At 40.4% G+C, this 26189-nt stretch overlaps 1 protein-coding gene across 1 annotated transcript in view; it reads right to left on the bottom strand.

Moving 5' to 3' along the window:
- The window catches only part of RANBP2 (RAN binding protein 2), a gene marked incomplete at its 5' end in the record, with an annotated part of 31541 nt that extends 5820 nt beyond the window's left edge, over nt 1-25721 (bottom strand). Inside the window, 23 exons of the mRNA XM_010150802.1 lie at nt 239-423; nt 1337-1429; nt 2787-2957; nt 3175-3348; nt 8322-12912; nt 13772-13869; nt 14044-14182; nt 14704-14787; nt 14891-15073; nt 15562-15708; nt 15797-15934; nt 16271-16432; nt 17048-17171; nt 17488-17663; nt 17756-17934; nt 18973-19182; nt 20023-20113; nt 20803-20995; nt 22426-22571; nt 22998-23228; nt 24061-24213; nt 25062-25173; nt 25654-25721. Coding sequence (XP_010149104.1) covers nt 239-423; nt 1337-1429; nt 2787-2957; nt 3175-3348; nt 8322-12912; nt 13772-13869; nt 14044-14182; nt 14704-14787; nt 14891-15073; nt 15562-15708; nt 15797-15934; nt 16271-16432; nt 17048-17171; nt 17488-17663; nt 17756-17934; nt 18973-19182; nt 20023-20113; nt 20803-20995; nt 22426-22571; nt 22998-23228; nt 24061-24213; nt 25062-25173; nt 25654-25721 — 7848 coding nt within the window. The remainder of the gene's footprint in view (nt 1-238; nt 424-1336; nt 1430-2786; nt 2958-3174; nt 3349-8321; nt 12913-13771; nt 13870-14043; nt 14183-14703; nt 14788-14890; nt 15074-15561; nt 15709-15796; nt 15935-16270; nt 16433-17047; nt 17172-17487; nt 17664-17755; nt 17935-18972; nt 19183-20022; nt 20114-20802; nt 20996-22425; nt 22572-22997; nt 23229-24060; nt 24214-25061; nt 25174-25653) is intronic.
- Between the last annotated feature and the right edge of the window lie 468 nt (nt 25722-26189).

Raw genomic sequence — 26189 nt, 5'->3', positions numbered from 1 at the left:
ACTTTATGAGAACAGCTGTACCTGCTTTCCCTTCCCAAGGAACTTAAGATCTAAGCTTCTGTTTCAGTATTGGCAAAGACTTGAGCCACAGCCACAGTCTCTTTTTTGACAGTCAAATAGTTTTTCCCCACTGGATATTTTAGCTCTGACAAGGTGAAAACTATGTGAAGTCTCACATGTACATGAAGTAACTGTCCAAGTTTAATGACAAAAACTTTAGTAGAGATTTAGTTCTTACTTCTGTTTCTTGAATTTTAACTTCTGTCTCAAAGTTTTCTGGACTGCCATCTTCAGTATCACTACTGACACCACAGACAGATGCAGAAGGATCCTGCAGAGTTGTTGCTTTAGCCTCCTCCTCAGGAGTTGGTTTCTTTTCCCAAGCAGTAACACATTCTCTTTCATTGTCAAATTCGCTTTTTCCTGTGATGTCTACTGCAAAGAATAAAGATTAGTGGAAAGTAGCTGGGAAGGCAGCTAAATACTGAATTAATTTTTGGCACCTGCATTATAAAATAACCTCCTGAATGCCAAAGCAACTGGAAGTAAGGACTTCAAGAGTTTTTCAAAGAGCATTACTATTTAAACAGTAGAAATGAAGACCACCTTACGTCCACCTGGGGTGACTAGAATTAGAAATCCACCACACAGTTCTTTATTGCTATCAGGGAATTTCCATGCAATGATGAAGAGTTCAATCTTGCAGCTGCCACTGCTACTAGCTTCCTTCAACATTTGGTCATACGTCAGATAACTCAATATACACCACCTCCTCCTAGCACATAGCCTCAAAACCCTTCAGCCTTCACTTCTAGAACTATCCATGCAGATTTTCAGTGATGCAACGCTGAAGTCTGAGGCACAGCCAAGGCAGATGTAAACAGCAGCAATTTCAATCTTCTATACCCATATTTTTAGTATAAAGACTATCTTCTTAACTGAACACTATTAACTCGTAAGCTTGGTTTAATCGAGTATCTGCAGAAGTAGCAAGTATTCAGAGATACAGACAACTTTTATCTTGTACAGTATCAGGCCAAGATGAATTCTCCATATTCAAGAGAAAGGGCTGAAAGTAAGAAGACGCTTTAGATACTCCTGTTTTGAGGCCAGCTAAAATGCACGTTTCTCATTCAGGTACCACTTTACTGCTAATAAGCAGTTCAAAATCGAGAGCTCAAAGCTGTATGTTGTGATGTAGTTTCTCTGCTCTCAGCATCGGTGCTTCTAAAAACCATCTCAAGGAACGAAGTTAATCTCAGTGCCCAAGTGTTCTTCAGATTCAGAGCTTGTGTTTCAGTATATAATAAATTAAGTACTGTGTTTTATGACGTACCTTTTACAGGATCTTGCAGTTTCTTTTTCTTTTCTGAATCGCTGGGATAGATTTTTCCATTGAGGTTCTTAACAGCTGTTTCATAATCTTCATCTTAAATACAGGAAACAAGCATAAGTTCTCAGGCATCCTCCAAGTACAGAGGAGTCTGCTAAGCCCTCCTGACTCACAAGTCTAACGAGCATGCACAGTATTTGCTTATGTTTTAAGAGATCCACCAGGCAGCAAGTCAGCTTTCACCTCCTGTCGGGCATACAGGTGCTTCAGTGTGCTGCTGACACTTTTCTCAGCCTAGATTGTCATGGATGCATATGGCACAGGTTTTGTGGTCAGAAAATACATTTCTCATTGAGTGATTTTATTAAGAGTAACACTAAACACAACTGGGAAGGAAGACTGAAGATACATAAAAACTAGCAAACTCAGATATTTGTGGGAGGGGGCTTGTCTTCTCCCATTTTCTGCTGAATACAATGCTTCAGAACCTCCTTTTAACATATTTGCTGCTGAATAAATTGAGTAATTTAGTTGCATGCAAGAAGATGTGATATAAAATATTTCAGTTTTGTGTTAGGGATTTGCTTCAGAAGAACACCAAGCCATCAGTCTAGCATTCAGGGAACCTGAGCACGTTCCTTCTTGATGAAGACTGCCTTGCACTTGTCTCTAAAAACAGTTAGAGAAGTAAGCCCTTCCTCAAATGAGACTAGGCTCAAACATCCAATTATTTACCCAACCAACTGCATTGGTAATATGGTCTTACCCAACCAACTGCATTGGTAATATGAGTGTCAGCACCTGTAAGACACCAATACAAATCCCCTTTTGTCATTCCTGGGCCTTCATTGTACTGTTCTGTCCCAAAGACCTGAGTGTACATCTTTGGCCATAACAAAGGTGGCAGCATTATTTCCCATCAGTCCAAACAAAAATATTCGAGTGTCTAACAGTTCTGACAGTTCTCATAGAATCAACTCAAGTTGGAAGGGACCTATAAGGATCATTGAGTCCAACTCCTTGCTCCTCGCAAACTAAACCATAACGACTAAGAGCATCATTCAGATGCTCCCTGAACTGACAGGCCTGGTGCCATGAATACTGCCCTGGTGATCCTGCACTGACCACTCTCTCCAAGAACCACCTTTTCCTAAATGTCCAACCTGAACTTCCCCTGACCCAGCTTCATTCCATTTCCTTGTGTCCTGCTGCCGGTCACTACAGAGATTATCAGCACCTCCTCCTCCGATGCCTTCCTTCAGGAAGTTGTAGATGGCGATGAGGTCAACCCTCAGCCTTCTCTTCTCCAAGCCCAGTGACCTCAGCCACTCCTCTCAAGTCTGGCCCTTGAGGCCTTTCACCATCTTGGTCACCCTCCTCTGGACACTAGAGGGTTCACTACACCCTTTCCCCAAAGAAAGGCAACACAAAGATCAACTTTGGCACTCCTTACCATCGTCGTCATCGTCACTCACATATCCAGGCTTGTTCTTGTAACAGAAGAATGTTGAAGGTAGCTTGAGGAAGCCGGCAAGAGCTCTCTGTTCAGGGGTAGGAGTTAACTCGTAAACTATTATAACCTCATCAGATGGAAGATCATCTTCTGGCTTTGTTGTCTTCTCAGCTTTTCACAGAAATTGAACAAACCATTAGAACGGAATAATTTCAGAACAGGGAATAACATTAACCCCACACTGACATTATTACAAAACCGAATTAAGTCTAAGGGTGTTAGAAATATATTTGGAACCTACATATTTTCTGTTGATCCCCAGTAAATAAAAATCAAAGTTACAAGATGCTAGGACAGAGCATCCTGTTAAAACTTAAGAAATTCTAACCTGCATGCCCAACTACATCCTGTTCTATTGCCTCTGCAATTCCAGTATCAGAACAGAGACAAGCCGGCATCTTTATACTGTTACAAGGATCATTTAAACCCTCCAGTTGAATTGTGTTTGATTTGAGAAGAGAGATACAGATGATATCGAGAAGTAGAGAGGCACATTTCAGGCCTGAAAAAAGACAAAGTGAAGTTGTCCACAGCAACATACCCTATTGCATTGTTTAAAAGTACTTTAAGTTCTAGAAAACAAACAGCAACCAAATAGAACTTACTTCAGATTGCCTGTGGGGAACCTGAGCTTTTTATTAGCCAATCTCAATTTACCATAATAGCTGTTGCCAAAACTTTTTTTACAAAAGTGAAGTAATTTTTAGTTCCATCTTACTGAACAATGGAAAATACTGCTTTCAGCCTGTTTAACTAGCTTTTCCAAAGACAAATACCAATATCAAATTCATTGTATAGCTTTTTCTTCTCTCTCCTTCAACATTTAAATTGTCCATTCCACTTGTATGGAAAACACCAGTGCGCAATCAAAGGTTAAAGCCGAAAGCACATCCTGGAGCAAACTGCAGAAAAACATAGGGCTACAAGAACAATCAGACAGATTTGGAAATGAAGATTGGAGTTTATTATGAGATAATGGAAGCATATACCAGTTTAGGCATCATTTATTGTTTGGTTGGGGTTCTGTTTGTTTAGGTTGGGCTTTAGTGTTGTTTTGAGACGGGGAGTTTGGGGGTAACAACAAATTTGTTTCCTATTTATACGAATTACCTCACAAGGACAGCAATATCCACCAGGCACTGGCTGTTTTTCAGGACAGTTTGCTTTAGTAAGTCAAGTTATTTGTTAACATTCTCCAGGTTTGAGTTAAACTAGTCAGCAGAAGGGTGCTCCCAAAGGCTCACTGTTCTTTCCATAAGTTTGTGGCACAGTGCAGTCGGTGGGAATGTAAACCTTCAGCTAGGAACCAGACTACTCAGTTCCTGAAGAACTCCGATTTTCCTACTCATGCAATCTGATATTCACCATTGCAAAATGAGACAAGGACACAAGTGTAATATTTAGACACACTCCTCCATCCTGACACACTGAAATAAATCTATTTTTTAAAAGTAGTTTTCCCACTAGTACCTTCTAATAGATTAAGAGCAATATAAGGAATAGTAGAGTAAAAGCAAAATCCAAAGTACTAGTTCAAATTGAAGTATTTTTTCCCCCGAAGTGTTCCCTCCCCAACCTCTGCCCCAATTGACTCTCCCTTTGATTACAAGGTTGTTTCACGCATTTATATACCAGAATGTAGCTCAAAACCACTACCAGAGTCTTGTAGAGTAATCCTTTTTGCTCACATTTTTTTATTTCAATAGCTCTTCTGAGTCTGTATAAAGCAAATGTAGCATAAAATTCTTGAACAGCAGTTAAAGTTCCTATGATGACAGCATGCTGTCAGATGTTTTCATAAGTTTCCTCAAAATCTTATGCAGAAAACTCACTAACCCTAGCTGATTTTTAAATCTGCAGTACCTCTAGTACCAGGTTATCAAGATACCTAGGTATCCTACATATCAGTATGTATTTAAACCACGACAGTTTTATTCAATAAGCTTCGTTCAGCAGATGTCTCCAACTGGACTGAGTAAGCTTACTCCAAGTTCACCACAGAGGTGTAAGCGTGTAGCGTTTACTCCCACAGCCATTAAGTTACAGCAAAAAACAGCTTTCCTTAGGACTGAAGAATTTTCAAAAATGCATTTTCAACAACAGTTCTTCCAAAGTCAGTCAGGTAGGCGGCGAAAGCGTGAGCAGCATAAAGCTATCTAGAAGACCCTGGCAACAGGTGATACAGTGCATCACATTCGACAGGCAGCATTCCCAAAAAATTCTCATGCAGTCTCTTTCAGTAGCCTCTGTTCAAAGCAGCTGAGTAAGAGAAATACTTTAAAGAGTCACTTCAGAGTAACCCACAGATAAAGTTCCCCACGAAGCAGCTCTATCAAACACTGGACTGAGATTCCAGAGTTCCAAACATCCACTCAAAGTGACAAAAGGGTTCAAAGATTAATATTACAACATGTATTTTGCCCTCAGAATATTAAAACTGAGCAAGATGTTCGCTTAGTTAAGTCAGTTTCTCCTCACAAGAAAGTTAAATTTTCTTACTCAAAAAATGCAGCAAACAGCTTAAAAATATCTTTGCAGGCAGCCATGAAAACGAAGAGCCATGCATACGTACAACACTCTTAAAAGACTGCTGGTTTTGTGATAATAGAACGTTCTCCTCAGGGGAAAAATTCCACACAAAACATTGTTAGGATATGGAAGGAACCAAAAAACCCACTAATACCATGCACAACAGTTCTTTTCACTGATGTATTATATTGTTGCTTTTGTTTAAAATTACATTAAGACCAGACAGGCCTGAATATCTAGGCTAATCACAATATTGCTATATTTTTCTCATGCATGTATCAGGATGTAAGAGAAAAGCACCAGTTTAAACCTTAATGTATGTAACTGATACATGCAACTGACAACTTTATTTCAGACTTGTAAAGCATTAGACAAGCGTATCACCTGACCTGAGAAACTTAAGTACTTCTGGTGGTACAGAACCATAAATTTCTTCTGAAGGTTGCTCTAGGACAACTCAGAAGCTACTCCTCAGCAGATGTTCCCCATGAGAAAGCCTCAGATTGTATTTACATTGGGTAGGCTTGAAAACCTAATTTAGAAAGGACTTCTCGAAGTCATGGGCTATTAAGTCAGAGCGCAAAACAAAGCCACCAAAAAGCTACACTGAAGACAACTATCAACTGTTAATAACCACTAAGTATATAATCATACCCTACTTATCAGAAAAGTAGAAGTGAAGAACAGCCCGAAGTACCAGAAAGAGATACTTTCTTTGTTTGTTTTTAAACTATACACACACCCACTCTCACACACGCCTAGTGTAAAAAACAGGACCAATCTGAGGTAGTAAAAAAGTTCTTGCAATGTGAGCATTGGCATAGAATGCTGATCACTTCACATCATGGACATCAAATGAGTAAAGTAAAACTGAATTGTTAATAAACTCCATGCACAGGGACGCCTAAGAACAGAGAACAGTTGACTTTAGATCATCAAATACACAGAACAGGAGTTCAGTATTAAATAAACACAGTTTCTTCAGAAATAAAATTTGGGGAAAATGGTGCTTGGAATGACATATTGTTTAAAAATGTCAGTGTAAGACACCCACATTAAAAGACTGCCCTGTGCAGACTAGAATAAAAATTTGCCTTTTAAAACTAAAATGCTGTTGAACAGTGTAAGCCGAGCATGCTTACAGCAAGCATACTTGCAAGAAGCACCGTTAGTAACGCCTTACAGTGACATGTAATCAAACTACAAGCTGTAACGGTTTTGGTTACAGGTTCTGAATGTTAACAAATTGGTCCCTCGGCAAAAGTTTTCTGACCAGCTAAGGCGAACCTCATGTTGTACATGAAGTATATACACATAAGCAGTAGCTAAGGAGTCAGCTTTCTCATTGCTGTGCGCTCCTTGTTTTTCACAAGTGCGGTAGTTAACTATCGATAATTGGGAAACCAAATTAAACACTTCCAAGAGAGGGGCTAAATACATTCAAGCATTTTACTGGATAACCTGTCTTGAGATCTTCAAGCATATTTCATTGAAGTGGAAGACCTCAGGCACTAAGAGGTATATACACTAAAAATAACGGGAGAATTTAATTTCTTTAGAAAAGGGAAATTTAAGAGATCCAGTGTGCATGTTCAGTAAAACTGTGACAGAGACGGGCAAGGCAGACACCCTCAGAAAATAAGGCAAACAGAAGCCAAAAGCTTAAACAGGGCCATCCATTGTGCTAGCTCATATTAACATACTGAAGGCCAGAGACGTTGCCCAACAGGGCACATAAAGTAGCCTGACAAACAGCTTACTCTTCTTCAGCATGCATGTTAATTATTAGGATTACTGAGCCAACTGCTTTGCCAAACGTGTTTTTATCACACATTCAGTGCAGCATGTAAATACCTTTACTATCAGGTTGCAAGGGAGGTGTGCTTGTCCAAAAGGCCATTGGATTAGATTTAAAGAGGCTAAAATTAAATCCTAAAAAAAATAAATTGTTTGGATATAAGTGTTTACCTGGAATGTTGAAAGGGTAGAACAGACATCTATTTTCTGGAAGCATTCCATAGTCATATTTCACAGCAGTAAGTTTCCTCTGTTAACTCTACACAAGCTTATCCAACCCACCTGAGTAGTCTGCCACAACCATCTTCCGCCACGTCACTTCGTTATACTTTAGTTAATAAACAGGCAGTACATCTTCCTAATTCTGTGACTAGTATGGAAATTAAAAGCTACCATCTGATCAAACAGTTTTGGACTGATGGGAAGCACGTGAAGCCTTCGAAGAGAAGTACTCTGCCATTAAAGTGCTAGTAAACAGCATTCTTCTCACAAAGACGCCTGAGCACGTTATAGTGGTCGTGTCACCGCCACAACTTCTGCAAGCCTGTCTTTTTCAGTGTCAGAAATTGCGTAAGTGAGGGTCTAATCACACGATCTCTTTTCAGGCTAAGGAAATAGGCTAACATCTGGTATTATTTATGCTACACATCTGAAATTGCAGAGGCCAACAATTAAGACTTTACACAAACATATAGAGAGTAGTTTTAGAACACCCATCCGTTCAATCATTGGAATAATTCAAATTTTAGCTGAAGCATGCATTTAGTATTCTCACACTTTACCACTCAGAGCAAAGGCCCACATACATACACTACCAATCCAACAACCTATTAAAGTCTCAAAAAATGAATCCACAGCTCCTTCTTTCATCACTTAAAGCCTACAGTTCAGGTACAGCACTTCACAGAGCTACAGCTCCTACTCCAAATCCCCTAGTGTTCTCACTAATCAATGAAACTCCATCCTGCACCACACACCTGCATATGGAAGTAATTATCAATTAAAATTCACTGTTAGGTGAAACTTGAGAAGATTTGGATACTCACATTAGGACCAAAAGAAACCACTGAGACAAAGAGTCACATATAGCAGAGAGATAACTGATAAGTCATACAGGTTGAATTAATTACTAGTTTAATTGACACTCACCTTTTTCCAGAAGCCTAAACGAGAAGTTCGAGGGTCCATCTTGTGCTGAAGCAGGCAAGTTGTCGACCTTGCCGTCTAGAGGCTTCTGAGAAGCACCAGAGCTTTTTGTTGGTTCAGAGACTTCTGGTTCTTTCTGAGCTGTGTCCTGAGACACCGGCATCTGGTCCTCACTCTTCTTTGGAGGATTAAAGCTGAAGCCAAAGAGAGAACCAGTAGCTGAAGTGTTTCCAAACGTGAATGTCTTTGACTTTTCATTACTGAAAATGCTCTTGACAGATTCTGATCCAAATACAAACTTTGGAGGAGAAACCACTGTTTTTGTTGGAGTTTCGGAAGTGTTTGACACCTCTGCGGCCTCTACAGTTCCATCAGGAGCATCATCAGCATGGCTGAGGTCAGTTCTTTCTCTGGTAGTTTCTTCCAGCACAGCTACTGCGTTTTTACCACAAGGAGATTCCTTCGGTGTATTAGCGCGAGAAGAAAGAGGCGTTATCAGTGTGTCCCTCTCTTGGGCATGCTTTGCTTCATCGAAAATCTGTTTAAATGAGTCTGCAACATCTTGCAGCTTGAATCGCACAGCCAGAAGTTCCACTTTCCTCTCCCCATCTGCAAAGTCGCACGCAGTCCATACCCACGCCCTGTCAGACCCTTTCATTTGCTGCATGTTCATATCTGGTGTTATTCTATGATTGGCACAGAGTTTTAGTACCTGGTCCCTTCTCATCACTATACGCACTTGTTTGTTGTCGTAGTTCTGCAGTATCTTAATATCCCCAATACCTCTCTCTTTCCACTGATTAGCATCTTTGTCGTACCTGTAGAGCTTAGCCCTGTGGCTGAAGACAACCTGCTCGTTTTCCTCACCACTGGTCACTTCCACGAGGTCAGGCAGAGGTACCACGGGTTCGAAGTACTGCCCATCTCTCTCTTCTTCTTGAGTAACATCAGAATCTTCATCTGTGCCTACTGACGTTCTGCTCTGGTTCTGTTTGGCAGGAGATTTGGATGGGCTCAGGGCAGATTTAAAGCTGAAACTAAAACCTGTGGTAGACTCTCCAAATCGAAACAGATTTTTCCTTACAGGGCTACTTGCAAGAGGTGATGCATAGACAGAACTACTCACACTATCATCCAACGCTTCTTCCCGCGGGTCATAGTTATCCCATTCCAGAGTGGGGCCAGTACTTTCAGCCTGCGACTTTATGACCAGATCAGTATTATTGCTGGCACAAACAGAGTTTACATTTTCCTCTTCCGACAGTTTAGTTTTGTCATCTGTCAGAAATGTTTTGAGGTCTTTTAAGTCACACTTCATTTCTTCTGCTTTCTGTATCAGCTGAGCTGTCCTACCTGTATCAACAAGTTTATGGGGTGTCTGCAGTGGTATGTCTAGAAGTAGCCTCTGACATTCTTCAAACTTCTGTTTGAACTCCTCAGCCTGCTCTGGCGTCTTGAATTTTGCTGCTAAATGTTCCAACTTGGCATCGCCATCAGAGAAGTCACTGGCCATCCACATCCACGCTTTATCTGAGCCAGACAGCTGTTTCAAGTTCATTGTTGTTGTTATCCAGTGATTTGCACACACCTTCAGTACCTGCTCACGCCGCATTAATATTCTTACTTTGCCATTAACTTCGTTCTTAAGAATTTTCAGATTGCCCACCCCACGTTCTTTCCACTGGCTGGTTTCTGGATCAAACCGGAACAGCTTTACTCTTTGGGAATATAACACTTTCTCGTCTTCCTCTCCTGTAAACGGCTCTACTTTTTCAGGCATCTGAACTATAGGTTCAAAATGAATATCATCGCTGTCCTCAGTCTTATACACATCATCATCCTTCTCACCAAGGTCAGCAGACGTGCTCGCTTTGTGATCTGTTTTAGAAGCTTGCGAAGAAAACAGCTTTTCACCTGCACCTGAAAAGCCTTTGAAGTTAGGGTCTTTTTTGCCAAACTGAAAGCTTTCCCTAGGAGTACTTTTTGCAAGCTCGGCAAAAGTGAAATTGCTGCTATTCTGCCCAAAAACGAAGTCACCTCTCTCCTTGTTTGCTGTTTCTTGAAACTGGAATGTAATTCCACTATCTGAAGGCAATTCCTTTTTGTCTTTTTCATCAATGCTTTTTAAGAAGCCAGTTGTACACTCTTTGGATAGCTCGTCTTTCTTAGCAGTATTTTTACTAGGCTCCTGTATCCCAAATTTAAATCCCTCTGCAGGCACTGGCATTGAAAAGCTAAATCCTTCCTTTGCAGGCTTAGCTTCAGTATCAGAAGGAACCTGAAATGTAAACGGTGGTGTCTTGCCTTGCTCAGCATGACCAAACTTAAAGCCCTTTTCTAAGAAATCACACTTAAAGCCTGTTCCAAACTGTCCTCCAACAGGCTCAGATAATTTACTTTTCAAGCCAAAAGCAGGTGTTGATGAAGCATCGCTGGCAGGCTTACCAGATGGATTTGGTGTTTGGCAAGCTACACAGGCTGGTGAAGAACCCTCATTCCTCACAAGACAAGTACTACAATCCCACTGTCCTTCCTTTTTAGCAAAAAGGCCTTCAAATCCATTTTTCTGTGGCTTACTTGCATCAGCAACGGAACCAAACCTGGGAGCAGGGGATGCCTGAACAGTAGGTACAGGCACATTTGGCTGACTTTGTGAGTTCGGACTCTGACAAGAATGACAGTTCACATCTTTTGCTTCATTTTGGACTAGGCATACAGAGCAGTCCCACTGACCACCTTTTTCAGGAAAAGCAGTTCCCAAGTCATTTTGACTAGCCTTTGGAGCAACCGCTTGGCCAAATTTAGGAGGAGTCTGTTGACCAGATACCGCTGTACTGGTTTTGTCTGGGTTCTGGCAGGCGACACTCTGGGAGGCAGTGGGTTCGTTTCTAACCGAACTGACATTACAGTCCCATTGACCTTCCTTTTTAGCAAAAGCAGATCCAAATTTGTCCTGCGCAGCGTTACCGTTGGCTTTGAGACTCGCGGCAGATTCAGTTAACGGGGTGCCATGCGTCTCCCATGTATCTGGATTTGGACTTTGACACGACACACAATTCTTTGCCGCTGCCTCATTTGGAACTAAACAAACTTTACACTCCCACTGATCCTTTTTCAAGAGATACTGCCCAAACCCACCAGAATGGGTCTGCAGGGCTTCCTTTCCAAAAGAAAAAGTGGTAGGACCAGACACAGCTGATGTAGCCGTAAGGCTGCTTTTGCTGTCAGACTCGCTGCTCGCCACATCTTTCGGGAACTGAAAGCCAAAGTTCGGGGTCTCAGAAACGGATCTGCTAGGCTCCTTGATGTCCTGATTTGTTGTTTCTCTTGCACTCCCACTACTCTGGGTCACACACATGTCAATACTTGACCCTAAGGTTTTTAAAATAGTCTGTGACTCCTCAAACTTACTTTTGAAGAGCATTGCTTCCTCAGGGGTTTTAAATCTAATGGCAAGCTGTTCTGGTTTTGGTGACTCATCTGCATAATCTAAAGCATGCCAGACAAATGACTTATCCGATCCAGCATTTGGAGTTAATTTCATATCAGTATTTATGTAGTGATTTGCACAGATTTTCAGCACTTGGTCCCGTCTCATTAAGAGACGAAATTTGCCAGATACTTTGTGTTTCAGTATTTTGACATTTCCAACACCCCTTTCTTTCCATTCTTTCGATTCTGCATCAAAACGAAAGAGTTTGGCTCTGTTGCAAAAGAATTCTTCTTCATCTTCCTCACCTGTCTTCACCTCAATCTTGTCAGGGAGTGGCACCACAGGATCAAAATGAGGACCATCATCATCCTCATCTCCACCATGGGTGCTTCCTCCCTCGGTTTCATGACTTCTATTGGCCAAATCTGAATTTGGAGTCATAAATACAGGCTTGCTTGGTTCCTGGACACTAAATATACCATTTTTCTCAAAACCCAGGCTTTTGGGTGCATTTTGTCCCATGCCTTCTCTAACAGAGATGCCTGAAATATGTCTACCGCCAAAACTGAAGACATTCCTTTGACTATTTGCGTGATCGTTAACTGGTTTTTGTTCGCTGTATCTATCATCCTGTAAAGGTTTATCAGACGTCAGAAGATCCAAGAGGCTTTCACTACTATTAAAAGTTGCATTAGGAGGCTGCGCCGCAACTTGTAGAGCAGAAAAGGTAAAGTCTCCATCATTAGACTTAAAGTTAGTGTTGAATTTAAAAGTCGTTGGCTGACTTGGCTGCGCTGGTGCTGACAGACACGGTTTTGATCCTTCTGCTGTTGCTGGCTGTCCAAATTTAGCTTTCTGAAACTCTATCACTTTTGATTCTGCAGGCTTTAAAGTCGGTGGCGCAACCGACGGCTTGGTGAAATAGCCCGGTTCAGGCAACGGTGGATTTGTGCTTGCCTGTGGAACACTGTAATTGTAGTAATCATCACCCACACGAGGAGAAATGAGCCCAGTAGCGGGAGAATCAAAACGCAGAGGTGTGCTATATATTTCTTGGGAAAACATACAAGAAGTGTTTTGCAGAGGTGGCGTATGCATTGGCTGTTGATAGGCATATATATGTTGCTGAGGCGTGAGTCTGTTCATACCATAGACAGGCGCCTGAAGAAAAAGAAAACAACTGCTTTGCTTGCTACGGTAATGTAGAGGACGAAGTCATACTGTGCTGAAGCCTGCCTAACATGTACTCTTAAAAGCAAGGCACACTTTCATACAAGTTTAAATCTAAGTTAATTTCAGCTTAGTTTAAACTAATTACTTTAAATCTTGAAGGGCATCGGAAACCACCTGAAAGGAGGGTGCAGAGACGTGGGGGTTGGTCTCTTCTCCCAAGTGACAAGAGAAGAGCAAAGGGCCTCAAGTTGTGCCAGGGGAGGTTTAGATTGGATATTAGGGAAAATTTCTTCACGGAAAGGGAACTCAGGCATTGGAACAGGCTGCCCAGGGATGTGGTGGAGTCACCATCCCTGGGGGGATTTAAGAGACATGTGGATGAGGTACAGATGAGGACACAGTTTAGTGGTGGACCTGGCAGTGTTAACCTAACAATTGAACGTGATGATCTTAAAGGTCTTTTCCAACCTAAATGTTTCTATGATTAAATAAAGATTGAAAAAGGGGCACAAGATTAATGTCTGGGGTTTTTTCTCATGAAAAACACCTTGTAAATCCCATTCTCTTTTGCCATACTACTTAGCAAGGGAAGGGGAACCCCAGAAATGTACACATGCCCTGTAGGGAACATGTACTAACATATTATAGAGCTATTTTGCTGGCTTTTCCTCTCAAACCCCACCTCCCAGAAATTATGCAGAAAACCCGATAGTTTATTCCTATCACTCCAAGTTTACCAAACACTGCATTATAAGGAACTGCAGTTACATCCACCTACATGCAGAATCAACAGCAGTCACTTTCAACAGACCATTAGAAGCAGCCTAAGTCAACAGATTTCTCTCACCTTTGTTGGTGTTACGTTGGTTGCGGCAGTTCTGAGAAGATACTGAGAATTATAGGCAGGTGACTGGCTGTAGTAAACGGACGGGCCAGTGGTAGCAACTAAAAAGGAAGGGCAGGACAACAGTTTATGCTTGGTTTTGTCATTGTAGTATTGAATTGCCTCTCCACAGCAATCAGTTTTTAACTGTGAACCATTAAAAGATTTCTGCACTACCTTCTAAAGTTTGACTTAGTTTAGCTAAGCATTTAGGTAACAATTCAGCAGCAACTTGCCTGTTAATGGAGCTTCATGAAGATTTTGTGCTCTCTGATAACCATCTGACATTGTATCTGCTCCATAGTTTTCAGCAGGCCACCGATGAGATGCTGCATTTGAGTTGGAATTATTAAGTTTCATTTCTTGCATTTCATTCTGTCAAGACAGCGTGCCAATCAAGAATAAGTATATATCACATAAGTATTTGTAGAAGAAAACCTAAGGAATGTTTCCTACCCTTTTCCTATTTATAAAGGATGTTCAAGCTCAGGAAAAAAAAAAATGGTAAATCAATCAAGAAGTACATGACAGAGTCATCCAAGGTCTGCCCATGCAGTACAAAGTACTAAGATTGTGTTCTAAAGCCAGAAGTCAAAAAAAGAAAAACCACCACAAAAAACCCACAGAGCCAAATGGCTAAGAACCAAGCTGATGGAAGCAGAACTCTTTCTGCATAGTCTTTCGCAGGGCCACAGAGGCAACCCTGCCCCAAATAAGAATTTTTAAGCAAAAAGACTCTTTTGCACTCGATTTAGGGACATGTTGAGAGATGGTAGTTCCACTGATTTAAACAGCAGTCCAAGAACTCTAAGTTAGCCCATGCTATTATCACTAAGCCCCTACCATAACCAAAAGGCCAAGTGTTCTTCACTGAATAGGGTGACAAAATTCTTTACCTTTAAAGCTTCCACTTGCTGACAGATCATTTGAAGTATACATCTGTGATCTTCTGCCCACTGAGGAGGGGTTTTAGGAGAAAACTGGGAAGAAGAAAAAAGAAAAGAGGAGAAAAAAAAAGTTTACTGAATTGTGAGTCTTTATTCAAATATAACAATTCTCTGAAATGATAGCTGGCTAATATACCTTGTAGCTCTTTGTTGGTGAAAGAGAGAACTTAGTTGGTGATGGAGTGGAGTGTTTCATCTCTGAATCTATAGCTCGGGACAGACCATTTCTGAAGGCAGGACTTCCCTCTTCACCATTCTCACCAAGTTCCTGGATGACTGTATCTAGCATTTCCCTCACAGTTTCAAGAGACACCGGCAGCTAGAATATTATTTGAAACAAGAGTCATGACTGATTTCCCTTAGAGCGAGACAGACTACATTCAGAAATCTGGCTGCACAATTGATAAGGCTTTCATTACACAAACACTGTTTTTCCAGCAAAGCTCTGAATCTGTTAAGATCAACCTAAGAAAACAATTCACACAAACATTAATTCTATTTTTTTAAACTACCAACTCCCATAAAAAGATAGGGGCAAAAAGTTTTTTGTTTGCATTAAAGCTTTCATGCACAGAGTAGTCAGAATATTGCACAATCTGGTAGGTTACAGAAGCTACCCAGAGTTTATCAACCTGTGGTGTTAAGCAGATTATTTGTCCTGAGCAAAGAAATAAGGTTTAAATTTGCTTGAATGCAAAAGCCTGGTCTAAAAAAACAACACTAACAAATGCTAACGGTTTCATTTTGAAACAGTAACCAAAGCCACTACATCTCCTGAAACAAGTTTTTAATGCAAGAATTACTTACTTTCTCAGTGACTGACATATCTGAGGAGCTTTCCTCAATGATCTTCATTAGGTAATGCTTGCTTTTACGAAGATAAGTTTTCTGTTCTTCTTGTTCTTCTGGCAGCATGGCATCATTTTCAATTTCTTCTGCCTTTCTTTGGAAGATCTAAAGAACAGGATGCAGATTAATTAGCATCAGTCAGCAGGCAACTGAATAAACCAAAGCACTGAGGTAATGTAATTTCTAAACTCACCACAGCAAGATTCCAGTATGAAACCACATTCTTAATAGCTTCAAATGCTAATAAAGCATCATCCGTTTTGCCATCGACTGCATCCAACATCGCAAACGCTATACGTGCCTCTTCTTCGTACGCTGCAACCTGAATAACCTACAAAGAAAGCGAAAGACAGCTCCTACCCAACACTGGAATGACACACCCGTTATTCTTCACCCCTATAATACAGGGAAAATACTTAAAGCAAGTTCATACTAAGGGTGTTCAGTGCCTTCCAGTCAAATACACAACTTTAAAGGCAAGAATAAAGTTGCAAGGAGAGATTTTTGGTTTTCCCTTTTAACAGACACTGATACTACCAAATCTCATTGGTATAACCTTTGTAGTAGTAACAATACAAGTTGTACAATGCAGAGAAAAATTGTGCAACTATGTGAGTTTCTGACACAGACCCTTTCTCACATCAACCTTGGTTTAATCAATCTGTACCTGAATGTCTACACTATGGAAGTGTTTGAAGAGAGGATCGGTAGGTTCAGGAATGCTCCTCTTCTTCTTGACAGTTTCCAGCACAGGCAAAACTTTCTTCCAGTAGTAGACACTTCGTCCAATGTATTCCTTCTGGTCATAGAAGGAGTTAAGGCTAATGCCCTGGTGAAGAAAAAGGAACAAAAGCACACGGTATTACAACAAATTCAAGTCCAAATGCTATTCATACATATCCTCCTCTGTTTTCTTGAAAAGTTCCAAGAGTGCTTCTCTGACACTTGAGATAAACCTCCTGAGCTATGTAAAGTAACATACATTGTAGTGTTATTTTCTGCGTGTAAGACAGTACTTTATAGGGTTACTAGAACAGTTAATTTCATAGAATCACAGAATGGTTAGGGTTGGAAGGGACCTTAAAGACCATCTAGTTCCAACCCCCCTGCCATGGACAGGGACACCTTGCACTAGACCAGGTTGCTCAAAGCCTCCTCCAGCCTGGCCTTGAACACTTCCAGGGATGGGGCATCCACAGCTTCTCTGGGCAACCTGTGCCAGTGCCCCACCAACCTCTCCAGGAAGAATTTTTTATCTAATCTGAACCTACCCGCTTTCAGTTTAAACCTGTTACCCCACATCACTTGCCTGACAACATAAACAAGAGTCCTCAATAACAAATTCTGAACTGATCCCGCCCCCCCACCCCCCAGTCAGTTTATAGTTTGGAAAATAAGAAAAAACACCGTGGCTTCTACATGTTTAAAAATAATCTCAGCTTACTGTTTTTTGCAGGCTTTTTGCCCAGTGTATAATTAAGGCAGGTTGAAGGCCATGCTTCTCCAGTGTTCGCAGAGTACTTATTCCATGCTGTACGATAAGCCTCAGTTTTGCTGCTGTTCCTGGTCTGAGTATATCAGAAGAAACATTCCTTGATTAGCATTCTGGTTTTCATCTGTTCACACACCATTTGCTTAATGAATATAGCCTGCAGTTTTAGTCCTAATCTGCGTCTAGTTTAGAAATGCATTGTTAGAAGTTAAAATTCTATTTTTAGAAATCTTTCAAGTATATCAAGTCCCCACCACAACAAAGCTTCAACGTCCAAAATACGTCAAAGAGAAAATCTAGTTTTACAAGGATCTAAAGGGACAAATCCAAGCTGCTGTAGCAGCAGCTACCCAAAAGCTTGGTCAAACATTTCCAAACTGAGAGAGACTTACATTGTTTTTCTCTGAATAAGAGTACGAACGGCATCCCACCAGGATCTTTGCTTTTCAGTATAGAGCTGTTTGCACACTGGCAACGGTAAAAATTGAGGCTGATGTGCGCCATAGTGAGAATTAAATCTCTCTTGCAACTGTAAGTTGCTAGTGAATATCACCCCAAGTAGAAACACCTGTTTTTGTAAAAGCAAATAAATAAAAGGTATTAAACACCAAGAAAACTTAAATTGTATAGTACATTTAAGAATTTGGAAAGTTTACTTACTTCAAGGTCTAATAAGCAAATGGATTCAGGGGCATCTGTCTCAAGTCTCGATGTTTCTTGGGGCAAGTGAAAAAGCTGTTTTAACCACTTGCGCATTGGGGGTATGACTGACATGGAGTTCCACTGCAAGCCAAGCCACACAAGATGCTGGAGGCTGCCGCTGTGCATTCGAACAGCACCTATGCAAAAACAAGGTTGGATGCAGATGTGAGGCTGGGTTTCACATTTCACTGTCAGAGCAGCCAGAGATATTTTGCAGACCAACAAGCATCAGGATCCCAACTTCCACTTACGAAAGATTAAAAACTTCAAATTAACCAAACATCAAGCTCTTAAGCTTCTGAGGCAGTGACTCTCAGATTTCACTGCAGTTCCACCCACACCACATTCAGTCCAACAGGTAGTTATTTTTAAGCCAGCCTATTTACTTTCCAAAGTCTTGAAGGAATTATTCAAGAGCATATTTTACTTTGCAATGAAGTCTAAGTCCCACCTGGCTGCTGTGGTTTAACCTCATCCAGCAACCAAGCACCACACAGCTGCTCACCCAACTTCCCCCCTCTCCCCTGTGGGATGGTGAAGAGAAACAGAGGAAAAGACAAGGGAAACTCGTGGGTTTAGATAAAAGCTATTAAATACCTGAAATGATACCAATAAGATTAACAATACTAATATTACTGCCAATACTATGTAGTTAAAATAACAAAAAAGAAAAATTATACAACTGCTCACTACTCGCCAAACAATGCCCAGCCAGTCCAGAGAGCCTGAACCCTAGAAAGAAACACCCACCCACCCCCAGCCTACCCCTCAAAACTTATATACCCAGCATGACAATGTATGGCATGAAATACCCCTTTGGTCAGTCTGGGTCAGCTGTCCTGGCTGTGTCCCCTCCCAGCCTCTTGTAGAGAAGGTGGTGGGAACACAGGTGCATTACCAGAAACTGAAAAAATCCTTGAGTTGATATCAACATTCCTTGGCAACAAGCAAAAACATTAGTATGTTATGACTATTCTTCTTAGCACAATCATAACACAGCCTCATGCTAGCTACAGAGGAAAATTAACTATCCCAAATAAACTCAGCACACTAGGACATTAGAGCAACTTTGGACAACTATTCCAGGTATTTGTCTCTTGTTGCAATACGAAGCATTTCTGGAAGAGCTTCTAGCACAGAAAATTGTACTGAGTTTCAGAAGTACCACCTCTTACCAATGTCGTATTTATTAAGTTCCACTTGCGCTGGTGGCTGTGTAGTGACATTTCCAATATCATCCATGCCAATAAAAGATCTTTCTCTAGAAGCTCCACTCTCAAACAGACTATCAAACAATGTAAATGAACCACTCTTGTTTGCAAATGATTCCACAATCTCCTTAAAGAAGTCTTGCTTGCCATGGCTTAAGTTCAGCAACATATGACCTAGAAAACAAAAATATTGCTTATGTTCACTGCTTTATGTGAAGTGATATTTGAAACACTGGACTGTTCCTGGCACCAAAAGCTGGGAGGCAATCAGGATTTCCCCTTATGAATCCTACAGATTATGTCCCCCCCGTAATTAGGTCAGTGTTTCAGCACATAGGCTTTCCAAGCTTTCAGTGACAACAATCCCAAGGCATCTGTAAATCCAGTTCTTTGGGAAAACTAAGTCATCTTATTATTACTATTCTGGACACAATACAACTGTCCTTGAAATAAAGAGCTGTAATAGAAGTAGAAGCCTGTCCTATCGAGATGCATTTTGAAAGAATTGAACCTGATGTCTAGTGAGTTTGTTTGGTTTCATCCAGGCCCTGCAAGAGTTTGTAGGCTAAAACCCTGTCTATACTTGACAGCAAAAAGAGCCAAGCTGATGAACAAGTAAGAGGATGAAAAGGACACGGAAACAGTAATATTTTCTTTTCCTCTTGGGGTTAACAATACTTGCAAAATAGTACCAGCAAGCAGAAGCCATTTCCAGTAGATTAAGAGACCATGAAAGTTAAATTTTATCTTAGTGTGCTGGAGAGGCAGAAAGGAGGAAAACAACCCCACACTTGAAAAAAGAGAAGGCACTCTACAAGCATGCTAAGGAGCAGAAACAAAACTTCAGGTGTCAGCAAAACTATTTTGGTTGACATATGCCATCAGAACTGAGGAGGTTTCATTCATACTGAAGTGTTAACATTACATTTCAAGGTAACGATTTTTTTCTTTAACTCAGATCTGTTTTAGTGTAACGGAGAATTACTTTAAGAGGTATGTAGCTATTTTTATTACCAGACTGGCTTTTTCGATCACAGGCCAACATTTCTAACATGTCTTGTCCAGTTTGGTCCCCCTTTATTAGTTTTGACTTTGGCTTAGGAACCTAGTGAAGCAAGGAGAGAATTGTTAGGTTTTTTTCCACCATAACAGCAGATCATTTAAATTAATCTTAAGAATTAGAGAACAAACTTCATTTTAGTATTAGAAAACTATAGAAAGAAATACATAATTCATTCTGAAGAGACTGTGTCACATATCCTGGAGGGAGTGAGGTAGGGGAACCTACCCAAAACCCCAAGGTGGGCAATTATAGCTACTGCAAGCAACATGAAGTGCACACAAGACCAATTAATGCCTGGAATGCAAGCAATGGCATAAAAAGGACAATCAATATTACTTCAGAAGGCAAAGAATAAATCTTGATTTTCTTAGTTCTGCTGTCTGTGCAACAAGTGTATGGGAACTATTCAGTTCATCCCCTTCCCTCCCTATAACAGTAGGCCTAATACTTAACATGATGCGCTCAGCTGTACACAAAAGAGCACAGACTGTAGGAAATAAGCTCTTTAAGAGCCTTTAAGAACCAGGTTACCCTGACAAGGGAAACAGCTGAAGACACACTTTTACTCTATTCATGTCATTGGAAGCCTTTTAAAGGATTGTGAAGGAGTAGGGTTCAGTGAGTGAGGAGGGAGTCTTTCCTTAGGCAGACAAACACTAGTTCAGGACATATACAGCAAGAATATTTCAAGAACCACATCGACTAGAGGCATCAACTGAAAAATTACTTACCTGGAAACTTATGAGGTAACACAATGCTGCTAGTTCACACACTGCTCTCCACTGTGCCTCGTTGTGCTGGGCCATTTTCAATAGCAACGTTCCAGCATGCATGTAGAGCTGTCCTTTCATTTCCACAACGGTACGGGACAACTCGTCAGCCCCGTTCACATACGGTTTCACTGACTGAAGTACACGATCAAAACTGAAACGCAGAGAAGACTCATTCTAAACAGAGTCCTCATAAAAGCTATAGAAGATGGTTTTGGTTGACGTTATTTAACCCTGAATCAAGTAACTTCATGAGTCAATAGCTAACACTGTGCCTGTTGCTTAAACCAGAGTTGCACTAGAGGGTACAATAATGGTCCCAAACTCCTAAAGCTCTCAACTTAGTTTACTGAAGTAAAACATTAAATATCACCTAGATAATTATTTAGTCTTTTTCAGCGCATTTTTGCACAGCTGCTTGCAAAACTGTTCTCCCAAACGACATGTATGAACTTGTTCACTCCTGCAGACATATATGCAAGGAGGCACCAGTCACTGTGCTCTTCCCTTCATTTATCAGAAAGGCACAAAATACAGCTAGACAGGCTCTTCAAAAATAGAAGGTACTGTAGAAATCTGAGCAGCTGTAGGCTAGTACACAACCCTCACTCAGGAGAGGCTTTCCAGAAAACAGTTAAAGCTCTTTATTTCCTCACAAAACTCTAAAGGCTAGATCATGGTGATGCTAACCGAAGTGCTTCAGAGGTAATCACCCTGAAAGGCTCCAATAAAACAGCAGCAGAAACCCCAACATACTGGTCAAATTTAAGGAGAAAAAGAAAAGGAAGAACACATTTTAGCATTAAATACTCCTCATCCATTGTCTGTACTGCTTCACATACTCAGAGTTAACAGACTGAAGAATACAGTTTTACAAAGGACAATACAACAGCCATTGCATGTGACATACAAAGGTAAGTCAATAAAAGCCAGTAAGAAAGGGAAGATAATGGGAAGAAAGGAACACAGATCTTAATCAATACACAGACTCCAAACACTGTTTTGTACTACAGATGATATGCCTTGAAGTCAGCTGGCTCAACTGACCCTGTAACACCATCAGTTTTCTCGGAAGGAGAAGGTTCTTACTGGAAGTGGCTTAATCCCTCCCAATTACACTACCCTGGAATAATTTGCAACTTTAGTTGTATGTGCTGTGTCAATTTAGGACAAAATGACCAGGACAAAGCTGACATACAAGAGGTGGTTTTAGGAGTTTTTCTTGTTGTTGGGTAGGGGTTTTTTTAATTGTCTGGGAAATCTGGATTAGTCAACTGGTAAAGTACAAAACAACATTCTCTCACTGAAGGGAAAGAAGGTACAAAGTGAATTGACTCGCGGTATCAGTGAGAGTCTCCTCCATGGCTCTGTGCTGACTATTCAAACAAGCCTGCATCTCAGTCAAAAGACAGCCTGGGTTCAAACCCAGTAAGAACAGTTCTTAGCAGCTAGTACAGACAATCTTTTCTCCCATTCTCAAACAAGTTAAGCAGTGAAATCAAAGCTTGGTAGATGTCTGTGACGGGGCGGGGGGGGGTGTGGAGAATTTTTTCTTTTTAAACTACAGGAAAGTTAAAACAGTACCTTTCAAGTGCCTCTCTGCATTCCTGAACATCTCTAGAGGACAGTGTCATTTTGAGAAAGCTGGAATAGGCCAGCAGATGATCTTTCTTGATGGCTCTCCAGTTATTTTTATCAGATTCCAAGTCTTGAAAAGATTCCAGATATTCCTAAAGAAGAAAGTTCATCATAGGATAAGAAACAGTCATCCTTCCACGAAGGCAAGGGCAGTACTTCTCCAAAACCTATTAGTAGCATCTACTGCATAATCCAGTTTCACAGGTGAGACCTTAACGTATTCTTCAGCAGCAAAGTTCCAGGGAACTATCTGTCTGAGCAATTTTATCCCTAATGGAACTGCTGTATCTAATTCAGCTTTTGAAGTCAGAAAATCAATAGCTCTAAGACTTATTTTTAGGGAGAAAATTCAATTAAAAAAAACAAGAAGTTTTTTGTAATCCCACTGGCTTCAGCAGACTTGCATTTGAAGGAGTTAAATCACTTGAGAAACAGCTGTCAGAATAACGACACTAAGAGAAATAGACCAGTTAGAAAGATACGGAAGACTATCACAGGATCAGAATATGATTAAACACCTCAAATGTCTCTACAACACAGGAACACCATTCCAAGCTTGACTGCAAAGGTATTTTCTTCTCTGCCTCCTGACAGTGGAGCACAGCATCTTTTAATCTATTATTTGAACGGTAGAGTGCAACTAGTCTGATGTTTATGTAGACATCATCTGGTCTTGCATAAAGTTCTGCTTGAATCAAGTCAAAAAGCTGATTCCATCCATCTTCACCTTTACAATCCAATAACTGCTCCTGTTAAACATGAAGGCAACACGTTAGTATTTCTTTTTTCACACGAGTCTTTTCAGCAACCACAGTACCAGACAGTTGCCTTTCCTCCACTACATGGACTACGCTACCCAAACTACAACACTCTTAATGGCTTTCAGGTATTACATAAAGTTTGATGAAAAATTCAAATATTTAAAAATGGAGATAACTATCACGGAAAAAACCCTCAGAAGAATTTGCCTCTTACCTATGGTAAGTAATGCTTGTCAAACCATAGTTCAGTGTCAGCATACCCTGCCACAGGCTACCTTGCTTTAAACAACAGACATCCTAACAGTTCAAGGTGGTTGCTGCCTAGCTACACAGAATTAATATACCTGTGTGAAAGTGGAGATTGCACGAATGAAAGCATTTACACGGTGTTTGAGAACTACAGCATTGCTCACATTCAGCGGAGTGATCATAATACAGATTTAAAAAACAAAGAAACAGCGCAGAGCAAGAAAGGCAGAGTTCACAGGCCAGCTACCTTCCTACCAGTCACACAACCGAAAAATCAGGTAGTGCCTGTCTACTCTTAACTTCTTGGATGTCATAACTAACACAGTTTCTTGGCACTTCTGAGGAACATTAGCTTTGAAATGCTAAAATGTGTATGAAAGCCTGCAGCTTTCTTGAAAGCTAGACAGAAATGTCAGACTGCAAAGCAAGGAATATCTAATGGATTTAATATTAAAAGATTCTAAAATAATTTAGGCAGCAAGAGTTCTGCGTGAGGTGACATGCAAAAAGCACTCCAGCCAGATGCTGAAAGTTTCTTCAAGCCACAGAACATAGGCAATTTGGAATTTACCTTCAACCTGTAAACAGCAGGACTCCCAGGGAAGAGCTTAGCAGCTCTCTCCACCCAGTACTTTGCTCTTCCATCAGTGATGTTGTTGTTGCATAGTAACTCTGCAATCTTCAGTACAAGATCTTTCTGTGTTGGGTTCAACTCCACAGAACGCTAGATTTCCCCACGCACACACAGGAGGGGGGGAAAAACCAAACAAACCAGTAACTTGATCTTGCGATCCATACAGAACAGGAGTTACCCCACACACAACCAGACCCACCAATTCAAATTAGTCAGATCTGTCAATACAGAATATATTAAGCAAATCTTTCTAAGTGCCACCTATTTTATGGCACCCAGATACAGCTTCTGGAATTCAGAAGAGCCTAAGAGAAATAATGCAAAAGCCATCTCCTCTGCATCTCTACTGCCAGAAACTGTACACAGGCAGTAGGATTGTAAGGGCCTCTGTCCAGCCAGATGTGGACATTTTAGTTAAGACACACAGTTTAAGAAGTGTGATAGCATTTCATGGAGCTGTATAGGCAACCAGGCTTTTAAGCACATCCTCAAAACAAAGCCATTCCAATTGGGAATTTGACATTTATATAATTGCCTAATCAAAATTAGATTTGCCCCTCCCTTCTGCTTCTAGTAGCACCTAGATTCCTTTTGTCATCACAAGCCACATTAAGGAATCCTACGACAGTCACAGATCTTTAGTTCAAAAGGCAATGCGTGACATGGGGAAAAAAATAACAGCAGGTAGCACAAAGATCAAGTCCAGAACAAAAAAACAAAGAATAGACTTAAAAATATACCATTGAAGCAAGTGCTATCAAGTGAAGAACCTCCTCCACAGTGCTTCATATGCTTTCCACTGTCAAATGTATATAACTAACAGTTTTTCCAAGAATGCATTTTATTCTGCGGGTTTGAGAATGTCCAGCACAGAGGGATTTTAAAAGTCCATTTGCAACAGAATAAAGCAGGACATGATGGGTCAGTGTAGCACTTACCTTGTAACACCCAAAAGCTTTTTCTATGTTATCCTCAGCTTCGTAAATCTGTCCAAGAAATCTGTGTGCTTTGGGATCTCTCTCTTGTATGTTGAGGTATGTAGATATATACCTAAGGAGGGAAAAAAAGTCAGTTACCTGACCAATATTTTTCAAAAATACTCCCCCCCTCCAAACTATGAAGATAACTTGGTCTGCCATACAGGAAAGATGGGCGTATTTTGTTCTAGATACCTTGTCTGGACCTTAAAGTAAGAAGCAACATGGTTTTGCATGAACATATGCTACTTACTTGCCAGCAAGTATATCTATTAAAAAAACCAAGCAATAATCTGCCCAAACAGTATGAACTACATAATACAATTAGGAAAAAAAAAAGTCATTTCAACCAGACAAATTTTTCAGTACCACATAACTAATTTTCTTTTAAACTGTTGTTTTATAAAGATTTAAATGGCACTCAATACCTGCCTTTACTGCTACCTTAAAACTGCGTAATATTCATCTTTGTTTCTCTGATCTACTTCATATTTGCTTAGCTTTTCTCTTATACTTTATAGAACAAAACCAGACATATGAAAACATACATTACCTTTTAGCAAGTTCATATTCTTTGATTTCAAAATACAGCTTAGCAAAGAGGAATCCTTTCATCGATTTCTAAAAGAGAAAAAAAACATGACAGACATACTTTAGATGTATGGTACTTTTAAAATAATACAATAATATTTTTAAGTGACTGAATCTGACAATTACGTTATCAGCTCAAATCCACTTGTTACATTTGAGGGTCTGATTTTGAAATACGTAGGACTAAGAATGAAGAGTAAGAGTTTTTTCTATAATCAGCAAAGGCTACTAGACAAAATAGAGATTACAAGTGAAGCAAGCAACAAGCCCTCGTACATGTGGAATCTCATAAACACTTCTGATTAAAGAGAGTGGAAGAATGGGGTCAACAACATTTTATCTCTTGTTGCAATGTAGCAAAGAAAAAAATAACCCTACAAACCAAGCGAGTTCTATCATTTAGCCCCACTGTAGTATACTGTCATCAGACACAGTTTAAATATACTTGACGAAAACGCAATTTCTACCAAAGTCATTCTGTTTGGGTAAGAAGTGTAT

This window comes from Eurypyga helias, unplaced genomic scaffold, assembly GCF_000690775.1.
Source record: "Eurypyga helias isolate BGI_N326 unplaced genomic scaffold, ASM69077v1 scaffold32574, whole genome shotgun sequence".
In the NCBI taxonomy this organism is placed as follows: domain Eukaryota; kingdom Metazoa; phylum Chordata; class Aves; order Eurypygiformes; family Eurypygidae; genus Eurypyga; species Eurypyga helias.
The sequence above is the reverse complement of the archived record's forward strand: the minus strand, read 5'-3'. Positions and strand labels throughout refer to the sequence as shown.